General features: G+C 42.3%; 2 protein-coding genes across 3 annotated transcripts in view; one reads left to right on the top strand and one right to left on the bottom strand.

Moving 5' to 3' along the window:
- clic5a (chloride intracellular channel 5a) overlaps window positions 1–9,121 on the top strand; it is a 15,492-nt gene extending 6,371 nt beyond the window's left edge. For both annotated transcript variants that reach the window (XM_023986767.2, XM_023986766.2), the window contains exons 2-6: window positions 7,242–7,351; window positions 7,423–7,548; window positions 7,628–7,734; window positions 7,820–8,001; window positions 8,301–9,121. In XM_023986767.2, the coding sequence (XP_023842535.2) occupies window positions 7,242–7,351; window positions 7,423–7,548; window positions 7,628–7,734; window positions 7,820–8,001; window positions 8,301–8,465 (690 nt within the window). In that variant the 3' untranslated portion in view covers window positions 8,466–9,121. The remainder of the gene's footprint in view (window positions 1–7,241; window positions 7,352–7,422; window positions 7,549–7,627; window positions 7,735–7,819; window positions 8,002–8,300) is intronic.
- Window positions 9,122–10,099: 978 nt separating this feature from the next.
- LOC111962982 (runt-related transcription factor 2-like) overlaps window positions 10,100–13,193 on the bottom strand; it is a 9,127-nt gene continuing 6,033 nt past the window's right edge. The window contains exons 5-6 of the mRNA XM_023986212.1: window positions 10,539–10,634; window positions 10,100–10,458 (exon numbers count right to left, since the gene is read on the bottom strand). Of these exons, the coding sequence (XP_023841980.1) occupies window positions 10,100–10,458; window positions 10,539–10,634 (455 nt within the window). The remainder of the gene's footprint in view (window positions 10,459–10,538; window positions 10,635–13,193) is intronic.

Here is a 13,193-nt window from a genome sequence, read left to right as displayed (position 1 = left end):
ACAACATCTCACACAATTCTTCCAACCTTAACCACTTTTACACACACTTACTACTACACACACTACCACACACACACACTAACAACACTACTAACCACTTACTCTACACACAACCACACACTACACACACCACACCACACATCACACAACACTACTACACTAAATCACACAAACACACCACACACACACACACACACAGACAGACAACAGAGACACTTTTTTCTTTTTTTTTTTTTTTTCTTTTTTTTGTTATTTAATATTATTTTTTTTTTTTAGATAACTCTCTTTTCTTTATCCAGATTTTCCTTTCACGACCAGGACTTTTTCTCCTTAGTCAGAGACGTGTCTAGACAGATTAGATCAGACAGATCAAGTACAGATCAGACATCTACAGTCTAAGTGATTTCATGAGGGTACATGATCTTCCCAGAAACCATGTCCAGATCCCAGACATCATTAGTACTCTAACCTCAGTGATATCAGACCAACTTATCAGATAATCCTCCAGGGTTATGTTGATTTCATTGAGATCTCAGAATGTATTTCTTCTAACGTCAGTATCAGACTCAGACTTTTTTTCCATATGAGACCCTCGTTTCCATGATCAGATACAGTCAGTCACTAATAGTATTATCTTCCTTCCAGAAAACCTTCAGACACCCTCAGTCTCAGATCAGACCTCCCAGATCTCCTACTATATCCACATTAACTACTTTCATTCTCTTCCGATTTTCTTTTTGTATATTATATTGCTTTTTTGACTTTTAGCTTTCTTGTTTTGTGTTCAGTAGTTTTAGTTATTTAACTCTTCCTTATTTTCTAGATTCTTTTTTGTTTCAAGAACCTAGAAAGTTGAATGATTAATGTAAATTTGATTATACTTCTTCATGGACTTATTTTTTGGAATTTTATTTTTTGATAATCTTATCCATTTTTATTGTATTTTTCACCCTTCTTATGGTATCCCTTAGATCCACTTTTCATTTCAAACATTATATCAGACAGTTCTTTCATCATCCTCCAGACACATATCATGGGTCACAACCAATTCACATAGTACATTTTGGATAATGTACGAGGATGTAGGTTTTACTCATTTTTTTCCTATTAAGTTTACCAGGATATACAGATTTTTTGACAGACAGACCTTTATAATCTATTAGATCAGTCGTTCTCCTAGACCCCTTCTTTCTTGTCTTCACATCTCTTTATATATTTCTGAATATGGGTATATTCCATTCAGTTTCCTTATAAATATATTTATCTTTATCAATCCTCCTCCCCTATATCAATCTTTTCTTTTTACTAAATCTTTACTTATCACTAAGATATTTTTACACCACTTATCTTATTATATTTTACTTCAATTAAAATTTTGTAATTTTTAAACACCATAATTTTTTTTACAACTATATTTAAAACTATTTCCTTTTTTTTATATAAAAATAAATTTTTTATTTATATTATATTTTACATACACATCACTATTATCAACTTATCTATTTAACACCTATTCACTTTACTAACTCACACACATAATTACACCATTACACACTATCACACATCACACACCAACACATCACCTAGACTCATCCATCATCACACACCCTGTTACACATCACTACACTTAGCACACAACACACACACACACACACACACACACACACACACACACCGACCACACACACAAACTGCAACATTAGTATACCATACATTATTAAATTTTTATTGTCTTTGTGTTAGCCCCCAGTATCCTTCATTTTACCCTTTTCAAGTTTCCACAATTTTTTTTGCCTTGGATCTCTTCAAAACTAATACTGTATTATTTTGATCTAGACAGCTACTGATAATTCTTAGGGCTACCTAACAAATCTATCTTCTGCCCTTATACACTCAGCCTTTTTATGTTCAGACTCAACACACACACTTACACACACACTACACTATCACACCACCACACACCACCACACACACACACACACGACACACACTAACGACACAACACACACCACACACACATCACATCAACACACTGACACACACTACAACGACACACACCAACACACACACACACCTACACACACACACACACACACACCATCATGGCGCCATGGCTGAAAGAGTATCCTTTATAGGGTTGACACCAGTATAAACACCAGAATAATATTATTTCAACCATTCCATACCACACCTACTATCTCGGATCTATTTTTTACACACTTTTGCCTCTGGTTATCTAATCTTTTTATCATTCTTATTGATAACTACCTTTTCTCTTTACTGTTACTTAAGCTAGTACTACCCCCTAGATATTACCTCATGTTTTTATTACCAGTCTAATAACATTTTACCCCTAAAATTACCTTCATTTTTATACCTATGTTTTTGAGCTAACCTACCCCTAGAAAGCACCTCAGTATACCACAACTACCCCTACAACTACCTCATATTGACAAAGCTAACACCCCTTAAGACTTACCTCATACAATGCAGGCTAACTACACCGTAAACTACCTCATTGTAAGGACTGTTCGGTATCTCGCAGCTAACTACCCCTAGATAAACGTTACTAGTTCCATCTGTATTAACAGGCTAACTACCCCCTAGGAACTACCTCAACATACAAGCTAACTACACCTAGAAACTGTACCTCATTATTATAAGGCTATAACCAGCCTAACTACCACCCTATAGAAACTAGCCTCTATATATGTTGGATAGCGCTAAGCCTAACTCACCCCGATAGGAACCACCTCATATCCACTCCAGCAATATCTACCCCCTACGTAGAACCTCACTACTCTTATATCAGCTAAACTTGCCACATCTAAACTTAACTTTTGTCTCATGTACGATTAGACCTTGCAGTTTACCTAAGTGCTACCCCCTAATAAAAAATACCTTCTTAACCTAGCCATCCAGCTTAACTTAGCACCTAGAACTACTCTCATTATGTTACAGCTTATCACTTACCCCCTAGAACTACCTTCATATACAGCTAACTACCCCAAGAACTATCCTCATTTAGATCAGCTAATCGTTACCCCCAGAAGTAAAACTATCCTCATAAAATATCAGCAACTGCCCCTAGAACTAAACGCTATCAAATGTTATTCAAAGTACTTTTAGCTGTATTACACTACCCCAAAACTACCTCATACATCAGCTAACTACACCTAGAACTACCTCAATACCAGATCTGGTAACTACCCCTAGCAAACTACCGTAGTTCTAGGTATACAGCGTGTAGATAGACTAACCCCTGAAGAACTATATACCTGCATATTACTAGCTGATATCATCATAACTGCGCACCCATAGAACCTGACTACTTCTACAAGTATATATCACTAACTACCCCGGTAGAACTTACTCTCCATTAATGATCAGTCCTATCTACCCCCTAGAACACCCTCATATATTTCAATAGGTACGTAGCTATCTAAACATATACCACCTATAACTGACTAGTCCTACGTTTCATATATCGAGCTAGTCCAGTCTATCGAGCCCTACCCTAGAATAAATAATGACTACCTCATATATCAGCTAAACTACCCCTAGGAACTACGGTATCTAGGCTCATATATCAGCTAATCTACCCCTAGGAACACCTCATATATCAGACTAACGTATACCTCCTATAGAGAGCACTACCTCATATCATCAAATATATGAGATAGTCTCGCTTAACTAGTGATCCCCTAGATACTCTGTATACTATATATGACTGTATTCGTACTTTGTATATTAGACAACTGATATATGAAGAGACCGTACGTACGCCTTAGCATCTAGGCAGTGCTATAATCTATGAATCAGCTGAACGATAAAACTACCTAACCTTGAATAAGAAAAGCGTACCTCTCTTACACTCTAGCGGAGTATTAGTTCTGACGATAATAATGTCAGTATATATCAATTCCATCAACTAGAGTGAAGCTACAGCTAAATTATCTACTTTAGATACTGACCCCCTAGAGGAAATATGACTAGTCTAGTTATTTACTTTCTAAAAGGCGGCCTAACTACCCCGTTAGGTAAGCTAGGAACTTTACCTTCAATTTAATTAGATTTTTTCACCCAGACTGATCTATTCCTAGGCTAGCAAGATAAGTTAGCCTAATAATATGAAGTAGTCTAGGGTTAGTTACTGTATAATTCTTTTATTTAAAATCGATAAGCATATCTAGTAGAGTAAACCTATTAGTAACCATGTATGACTTATCTACTCTAGTTCTACTTACATCAGACACTGCTTGTAGTTAGCTCATTCTGCATTAATGCAGAGTGAGGCCGGGGACTCAGGTTGGGTATTTATAAAGACAACCTAAACTAAAAAATCATAACTACATATAAGCATACACCACAATGATAACTACTTACCTAAAGTGTACTCTACAAGCAGTTTAGCAATAAACTTTCCCATGCATCAACTAACACTAAACTACCCCCAAAACAGTCCATTACACAGACTCAACAAGTAAAATCTTACAGGAAGCATTAAAGTTAGCGGGATGAGACTGCTAATGTCAAAATCCCGTAGTAGTCCTTAAAATATTTATAGTATCAGAGTATAACATGTTTGACGCCCAAATCTAAGACCTCATACATACAAGTTACTAGCTCCGCACTATATTATACCATAATAAATGAAACTACCGATTACCTCATTAGACCCTGCATATCAGAGAGCTAGGAGTATAGAATCCTAGGGTGTATAAAGTATAAATGCTAGGTGCTCATAATAGAATGAGATGAGTCTTAGTTCTAGGTCTTTGTTAGTGTACAACATCGTTAGAGCCACAACATGATACCTGAACCATTAATTTTCTTTATGAGCTATTAACCTCCTGCTTTCACTGCTTAAGATGACCAGAAAAATTAATCAGAGATTCTCATCTTGTCGGACAGAAGAAGAAAGAGAGATAGGTTAGCTGGGGAATATGAGGTAGTTCTTCAAGGGCATTACCTGATATGAAGGCAGCAGAGAATAGGGAGGAGACAATATAGGGGGAGACAGGGGACAGACAAGAGAAAGAGAGAGGAGTTCCCAGGGTAGATAGCTGCAATTATATGAAAAATAGGCAGTCTACAGTATAAGTAGGAGAGAAAGGATAGGGGAGAGTACAGTAGCATCTAGAAAATAAGAAAGAGATAATCGTGGCAGCAGAGGGTAGTTAAAGCAATAGGTGAATAGAAAGAAAGTATAGAGACAGGGATCTAAGTCGAAGACATGATATAAAACACTAGCACACTGAAAGCGGTTAGGATTGACAGTCTATCCTTGCCACTAGGAAATACAAACATGAACAGGAGCATACATAATAAACGACACACACTATCTGCTAGAGCCTCAGTAATAGTCATACAGCAGTAAAACATGATTCTCAAAATACATACACACCACACACAAACGATCCACCAACACACCCCCCACTAGTCTTGACTCAATAAATGAAGTTTACTAAATAATGCAGAGTTCCATTCTTCTCCCTTTCACTGAGTCTATTAACGTGTCAGTGTCTATACTCTCACTCTCCTTCTAACAGTGGTTGATGTATCCATTCTGTCTGAACTCTAGAAAGTGTTTAAGTGCCCTTCCAAGTATTGTCTAGTACTGTGTGCCTCATCCTGAAGTTTGACTGCGCGTAATTCCCCATCACGGTTAGTCCCCTCTGTTATTATCCCAGCAACTCCTTCGGCTGCGCCCTTGTGTGTCAAGCTTCTGTCCTGAACCGGTCTCTTATTATGTGTTTAATTTACATTATGTTGTGTGTTAAGTTATTTGTCCTTAGTACAGTAGTCGTTATCAGGTATAAGTGCTCCCAGGCAGCGTTTGTGTGTGGTCTGGGTGTGTTTTTTCGCCCGATGGGATGGTGTTGTTGTAAATGTGGAAATGGTGTTGTGTGTGTGAATATGTTATTTCAGTGTGTGGGTTCCTTCTTGTGTGTGTGGTATCCCTAACAGAATCTCCTTCAGCACGCCATGTTGTGGTGTGTGTGTGTGTTGTCCGGTGTGTGTGTCGTTTTTGTGGCTTGTTTGTGTGTTGTTTGTGTTTTTTGGCCCGTTTGTTCTTGATGTGTTTACTTCTGTGATCTCACGTTTTTGTCTGAATGAGTGTGTTGTCGTGTGTTGTGTGTCGGCAAAAATAGTCAGGGGCGGGGGTTGCAGTGTCCAGTAAAAGAATGAGCAGAGGAGAAAGCGAGTTAGAGTAGTGGAGAAATGAAGTTGCTTTGCATTTAGTGTAGTATAGTGGTGAAAGTTTGCAGTATTGCACAAGTCACTGAGTGTACTAGGCATGATTTCAGACCTCACCCTATTATACTCTACAAATAATATATAAGTATTCTGAACCAAATGACCCTACTCTATCAAATTTCCATCCCGGATATACTATTTAGCAGATCCCATGCAACAAACTCCTTAGAAAACCCAAAATAGAGAAAGTACCAAAAAGATCTTGTGCCTTCCCCCATAGAGAATCCTTTTTTCCAGTAAAAAATACTTGTGTTCCAGAGTTACATACCATCTCCTTCATGAGATAATTCCATAAAGAAACACCTCGTTCAGTTGAAAGTCACGTATCCTGCAATTGGTATCGCTGGAACCAGAAAATGGTTGTGTGTGTTTGTGTCAAAAATGTTCTCCAATGGGACAGCCGCAAAACCACTTTTGGTTCTAATAGCACCGTTTTTTCTGTAGTGCCACTGCTTTTGTCCAGTAGTCCTTTTTTCCCTGATGTCTCTAAAAGTGGTGCCCTTATAGAATTAGGTGAGAGAATGTGGTGGTCCCATTGTGACTCCCTCTTTCAGATCTTCATATATGGCGCATCGCTTGTGTGTCCGGCGAACGATTGTGTGTGTTGGGTGGTGTTTGTGGTTGTGTTGTCTGGTCTGTCTTCTGTCTCAGGTCTGTCTTCTGTCTGATCTGTCTGTCTATTCTGTCTTCGTCGTCTGTCCTGTCTGTCTGTCTGTCGTCTGTTCTGCGCTGTCTGTCGTCTGTCTGTCGTCTTTTCTGTCTGTCTGTCTGTCTGTCTGTCTGTCGTCGTCTGGTCGTCTGTCTGTGTGTGTGGTGTGTGTTGTTTGTTGTGCTGTGGTGTGGTTGGTGTGTGTGTGTATGTGTTAGTTGATGTTGTGTGTGTGTGTGTTGTGGTGTTGTGTGGCTGGATGTAGTGTGTGGTGTGTGAGTGGTTGTGTGTTGTGTGTGTGTTGTGTGTGGTGCGGCGTGCGTGTGTGCAGGCAGGGAGTGATGGGGAGAGTATAGGTAACTGTCCGTTCTCTCAGCGTCTCTTCATGATCCTATGGCTAAAAGGAGTCGTCTTCAACGTCACTACAGTCGACCTGAAGAGGTAAAACACGCATGCACATACACACACACTCTCAGATATACACTAACCCATCTGTGTGTGTTGTCCTATAGAAAACCGGCTGACCTCCATAACCTTGCTCCAGGCACACACCCACCCTTCCTGACCTTCGAAGGAGAGGTGAAGACGGACATCAATAAGATAGAAGAATACCTAGAGGACATGCTGGCTCCACCCAGGTATACACACATACGTGCATGCACACACACTGTAAAAAGTCTAAATAAGATTGTGTTTGTTAACGCTGGTGTTCCTCAGGTACCCTAAACTGGCAGCTAAGAACCGGGAGTCCAATACGTCAGGAAACGACATCTTCGCCAAGTTTTCAGCCTACATCAAAAACATCAGGCCAGAGAACAACGCAGGTACAGACACACACACACACTTCACTGATCTAGGTGGGTTGCCTGGGTTTGTGTGTGTGTAGTAATGTGTGTGTGCATCCTGCAGTTCTAGAGAAAAGTCTCAACAAGGCATTAGCCAAGCTGGATGAGTTCCTTCTGTCCCCGCTGCCAGAGGAGCTGCAGGATGGCAGAGATGTGGCAGAAGGGGGGTCGTTACGGAAGTATCTAGACGGAGACACATTAACACTGGCCGACTGCAACTTGCTGCCCAAATTACATGTCGTCAAGGTATTATTCCTATTGTTATTATCCAACTACAGACAGAAAGTGATGATCAACCAATTACAGAAGTGGACTGTATCAAGATACAGTATCTCTTTACCTTTGGTGTTTTATTCAGATCTGTTTGTGTCAGGCTGTCTGTTCCAGGATTTAGTGTTGTGCCCTAAACTCTTATGACCTCAAATAACACCTTCTGCCCATACAGGGCACTCCTTTTGGCTAGAGTCACCTATAGGTTTATATGGTTATGGTTACTGTATCAGAAGCGATTGTGATTCTCTCCATGGTGTGTGTTCTGTCTCCAGGTGGTCGCTAAGAGATACCGTAACTATGAGATCCCTACAGAGCTGCAGGGTGTATGGCGTTACATTCAAAATGCCTACAGGCGAGATGAGTTTACCAACACCTGCGCGGCTGATGCAGAGATAGAACTAGCCTATCAGGACGTGGCCAAGAGGCTGTCCAAGTGATAATGCCTGGAATCATTACTCTGTGTAGTTTTTCTAAATGAATCAAATCAGGTTTTATTAAATCCAATAAAATAAACCAGACTCAGTCATATAAAACCTATTTTAGTATATCCTGCTTTCTTTTACACTTCTGGACTTTTAGACTTTTACTCTAATAATAGTTTTTTTTATATATAGTTCCAGCTGTCCCACAAAAATACATTTTCAGAGCAAGGGTGGCGCAGCAAGATGATCAAGATGTTAATATTGCAAGATTAACTTCATTCAAGATATATGATCTTCGATCTTTATAATATGTTAACATTTGAACAGTTTCATTACAGTAAATTGGAGCAAAGAGCAGTAATCGAGGATGAAGAGAAAGTGCTATTTGAATGGAAGAACACAGTATTGATAACACACAGTATTTTTGGCCACAGTAGATTTCAATTAATGGTTGGTTAGTAGATTAATGAATGATAGGGCATGTGATTGTGAAGTTAAAGTTTTTTCCCAGACTGCACCATCCTGTGGTCACAGAGTTGTTGTGTGTGTTGTAAAACCAGGAATTGACAACAAAGTTTTCATATAACTATACTGATTTGATCATAAGTTAACGAATGTTAATGAGTGTTATTGCTCTAATTTAAATAATAAATCTATTTTCTCATACATTAGTTGGCTGGACTCTTTACTGTTACTCAAGTAATTAACATTCTCTTCTATGAATGATACCAAAGTAAACAAGTGAATGTGGGAGGGTGCATGCATACAGAAACCACATGCTCTCACCCTCTGCTGAATAAATAATGATGTTACAATGTGGATGAGATGATAGTTATGACTGGACATGAGAGGAGAGGAGGGGACACAGAAACAGGCAGAGAGAGTGCCCTAACTTTACATTTATGCACTACAACATGCACTGAATCAGTGATTAATTTTGTTTTCCTGTGCCATGATTCTGGCATTGAACAAATCATCCTCATGCTAGGCAGTTTCAGTGGTGCAGTACACTTAATTCATCTCAATTCAACTTGTTATGGAAAGATATGAAATATGTGATGGGGTTTAGAAAGGAAACACTTAATACTCCCACATGTAGGCCTAACCTAACCAGTATATAGCGGACTTCTGAGTTTTCAGCACCATGGACAATGGAATGTATTCATTTGATGGCTCTGTTCTAATCAAATCGATACAATTTTATTTCATTTGGAACTGAATTTATCAAATCTGTTTTCATTAAACCAATCCTTTATTTGATTCAATTAATTACATATTATTCAATCCATTAGCTATTCATTTATCATTTTTTGTCATTTCATAGATAACTGTTTGGCATCAGACAATAAAATATAACACAATCGACCAAACATACCTGATAACCGATAATAAGCCTACCCATAACCAACAATAACCATAAAATAACACTACATAACCATAAAACTCAAAGTACATTTTGTACGAGTTCATAAAACACACACATAGAACTACATAGAGCTACATAGTGCATCTTAGTATTATTAATGGAAACAAATATAAATGTAAAGACACAGGCATAAAACACTAACCATCAGGTTTTGATCGATTCTTGATTGATTGATTCTTGATTGATTGATTCTTGATTGATTGATTGCACCATCCTGTCCGAGTCAATATGGCCTCCACACAGGCTCCTCCCCCCTACCCTCTGTTTGGTTGGCCAGCCTGGCAGTGGGGGCCTGGTCTCCTCCCGGCCCAGAAGTAAAGTGGTTTGTCCTGTCCCCCTCTGGCAGTGAGATGTAGTGGTTGGTCCCGGCAGAGGCTCCATAGTAGAGGATGGGGCTGCTGCTGGGCTGGAAGAGTCCACTGTGGGAGTGTGGGGGGAGAGTGGGGAAAGGTGGGGGTAGGTACGGGGGTGGAGGGGGGGTGACGGAGTAGGGGAAGGAGGAGAAGTGCATTCTGGGAGTGGACGAGAATGAGGAGAGGGGGGGAAACGGGCGATCAAACCCAGCAGCCAGCTCACACACACCTGGAAAACAGACGCACACAGGGTCAGAGGGCACATCACTGTGTTACTGTGTGTGCGCGTGTGCATGCATGTATGCCTACCTGAGAGGCCAGTGGTTCTTGAGGATGAGAAGGGGTAAGATTGATCATTGGTCCAGGGGGGTGAGGAAAGGGGCCTAGAGTCTGAGAGAGGGAAGGCTGGAGGGAGAGATAATGAAAGGAGCAGGGGATAGAGAAAGAATGAGGGAGAGAGACAGGGAAGGAAGTGAGAGAAACAGGAATGGAAGTGAGAGAAACAGGAATGGAAGTGAGAGAGACAGGGAAGGAAGTGAGAGAGACAGGGATGGAAGTGAGAGAGAACAGGGAAGGAAGTGAGAGAGACAGGGAAGGAAGTGAGAGAGACAGGGAAGGAAGTGAGAGAACAGGGAAAAGTGAGAGAAAGAATGAGAGAACAGGGAAGGAAGTGAGAGAGACAGGGAAGGAAGTGAGAGAGACAGGGAAGGAAGTGAGAGAGACAGGGAAGGAAGTGAGAGAAACAGGAATGGAAGTGAGAAAGACAGGGAAGGGAAGTGAGAGAGACAGGGATGGAAGTGAGAGAGACAGGGAAGGAAGTGAGAGAGACAGGGAAGGAAGTGGAGAGACAGGAAGGAAGGAGAGATGAGGACAGAGAGACGAAGGAAAGGAAGGGAGAGAGAGACAGGAAGACAAAAAAAAGGGAAGGAAGGGAGAGACAGGAAGGAAGGAGAGAGACAGGGAAGGAAGTGAGAGAGAACAGGGAAGGCAGTTGAGAGAGACGGGAAGGAAGTGAGAGACAGGGAAGGAAGTGAGAATAGACAGGGATGGAAGTGAGAGAGACAGGGATGGAATTGAGAGAGACGGGGATTGAAGGGGAGAGACAGGGAAGGAAGGGAGAGAGAAGAGGAAGGAAGGCGGAGAGACAAGGAGGAGGAGAGAGAACAGGGAAGGAAGGGAGAGAGACAGGGAAGGAAGGGAGAGAGACGAGGGAAGGAAGTGAGAGAGATAGGGAGGCAGTGAGAGAGACAGGGAAGGATGGAAGGACGGGAAGAAGTGAGAGAGACAGGGAAGGAGTGAGAGAGACAGGGAAGGAAAGTGGAGAGAGACAGGGAAGGAAGTGAGATAGACAGGGATGGAAGTGGAGAGATACAGGGATGGAATTGAGAGAGACGGGGATGGAAGGAAAGGGAGAGAGAGAGGGAAGGAAGGGGAGAGACAGGAAGGGAGGGAGAGAGACAGGGAGGAAGTGAGAGAGACAGGGAAGGAAGGGGAGAGACAGGGAAGGATGTGAGAGAGACAGGGATGGAATTGAGAAGACACAGGGAAGGAAGGGAGAGACAGGGAAGGAAGAGAGAGAGAGTAGGAAGGAAGGAAGGAAGGAAGGTGAGAGACAGGGAAGGAAGGGAGAGAGACAGGGAAGGAAGTGAGAGAGACAGGGAAGGAAGGGGAGAGACAGGGATGGAAGTGAGAGAGACAGGGATGGAATTTGAGAGAGACAGGGAAGGAAGGGGAGAAGACAGGGAAGGAAGGAGGAGAGGGGGAAGGAAGGGGAGAGACAGGGAAGGGAGAGAGACAGGGAAGGAAGTGAAAGAGACAGGGAAGGAAGGGGAGAGACAGGGATGGAAGTAGAGAGACGAGGATGGAATTGAGAGAGACAGGGAAGGAAGGGGAGAGACAGGGAAGGAAGGGGAGAGAGAGGGAAGGAAGGAATGGGGAGAGAGAGGGAAGGAAGGGGAGAGACAGGGAAGGAAGGGAAGAGAGAGAGGGAAAGGAAGGGGAGATACAGGGAAGGAAGGGAGAGAGACAGGGTGGAAGTGAGAGAGGCAGGGAAGGAAGGGGAGAGACAGGGAAGGAAGGGGAGACAGGGAAGGAAGGGAGAGAGACAGGGAAGGAAGTGAGAGAACAGGGAAGGAAGGAAGGTGAGAGACGGGATGGAAGTGGAGAGAGACAGGGATGGAATTGAGAGGAAGGGTAAGGAGGGGAGAGACATGGGAAGGAAGGGAGAGAGACAGGGAAGGAAGTGAGAGAAGACAGGGAAGGAAGGGGAGAGTACAGGGAATGGAAGTGAGAGAGACACGGGAATGAATTGAGCAGAGACAGGGAAGGAAGGGGAGAGACAGGGAAGGAAGGGAGAGAGACAGGGAAGGAAGTGAGAGAGACAGGGAAGGAAGTGAGATAGACAGGGATGGAAGTGAGAGATACAGGGATGGAATTGAGAGAGACGGGGATGGAAGGAAGGGAGAAGAGAGAGGGAGGAGGGGAGGACAGGGAAGGGAGGGAGAGAGACAGGGACGGAAGTGAGAGAGACAGGGAAGGAAGGGGAGAGACAGGGAAAGGATGTGAGAGAGACAGGGATGGAATTGAAGAAGAGACAGGGAAGGAAGGGGTAAGAGACAGGAAGTGAAGAGAGAGAGAGTAGGAAGGAAGGAAGAAGGTGAGAGACAGGGGGGAGTGGGAGAGAGACAGGGAAGGAAGTGAGAGGAACGGGAAGGAAGGGAGAGACAGGGATGGAAGTGAGAGAGACACGGGATGGAATTGAGAGAGACAGGGAAGGAAGGGGGAGACAGGGAAAGAAGGGAGAGAGAGGGGGAAGGAAGGGGAGAGACAGGGAAGGAGAAGAGAACAGGGAAGGAAGTGAAAGAGACAGGGAAGGAAGGGGAGAGACAGGGAATGGAAGTAAGAGAGACGAGGATGAATTGAGGAGACAGGGAAGGAAGGTGGGACAAGTACAGGTGAAGGACG

The sequence above is a fragment of the Salvelinus sp. IW2-2015 genome, linkage group LG4q.2, assembly GCF_002910315.2.
Source record: "Salvelinus sp. IW2-2015 linkage group LG4q.2, ASM291031v2, whole genome shotgun sequence".
NCBI lineage: Eukaryota > Metazoa > Chordata > Actinopteri > Salmoniformes > Salmonidae > Salvelinus > Salvelinus sp. IW2-2015.
Note: the sequence above shows the minus strand (reverse complement) of the source record. Positions and strands in the feature narration are given on the sequence as shown.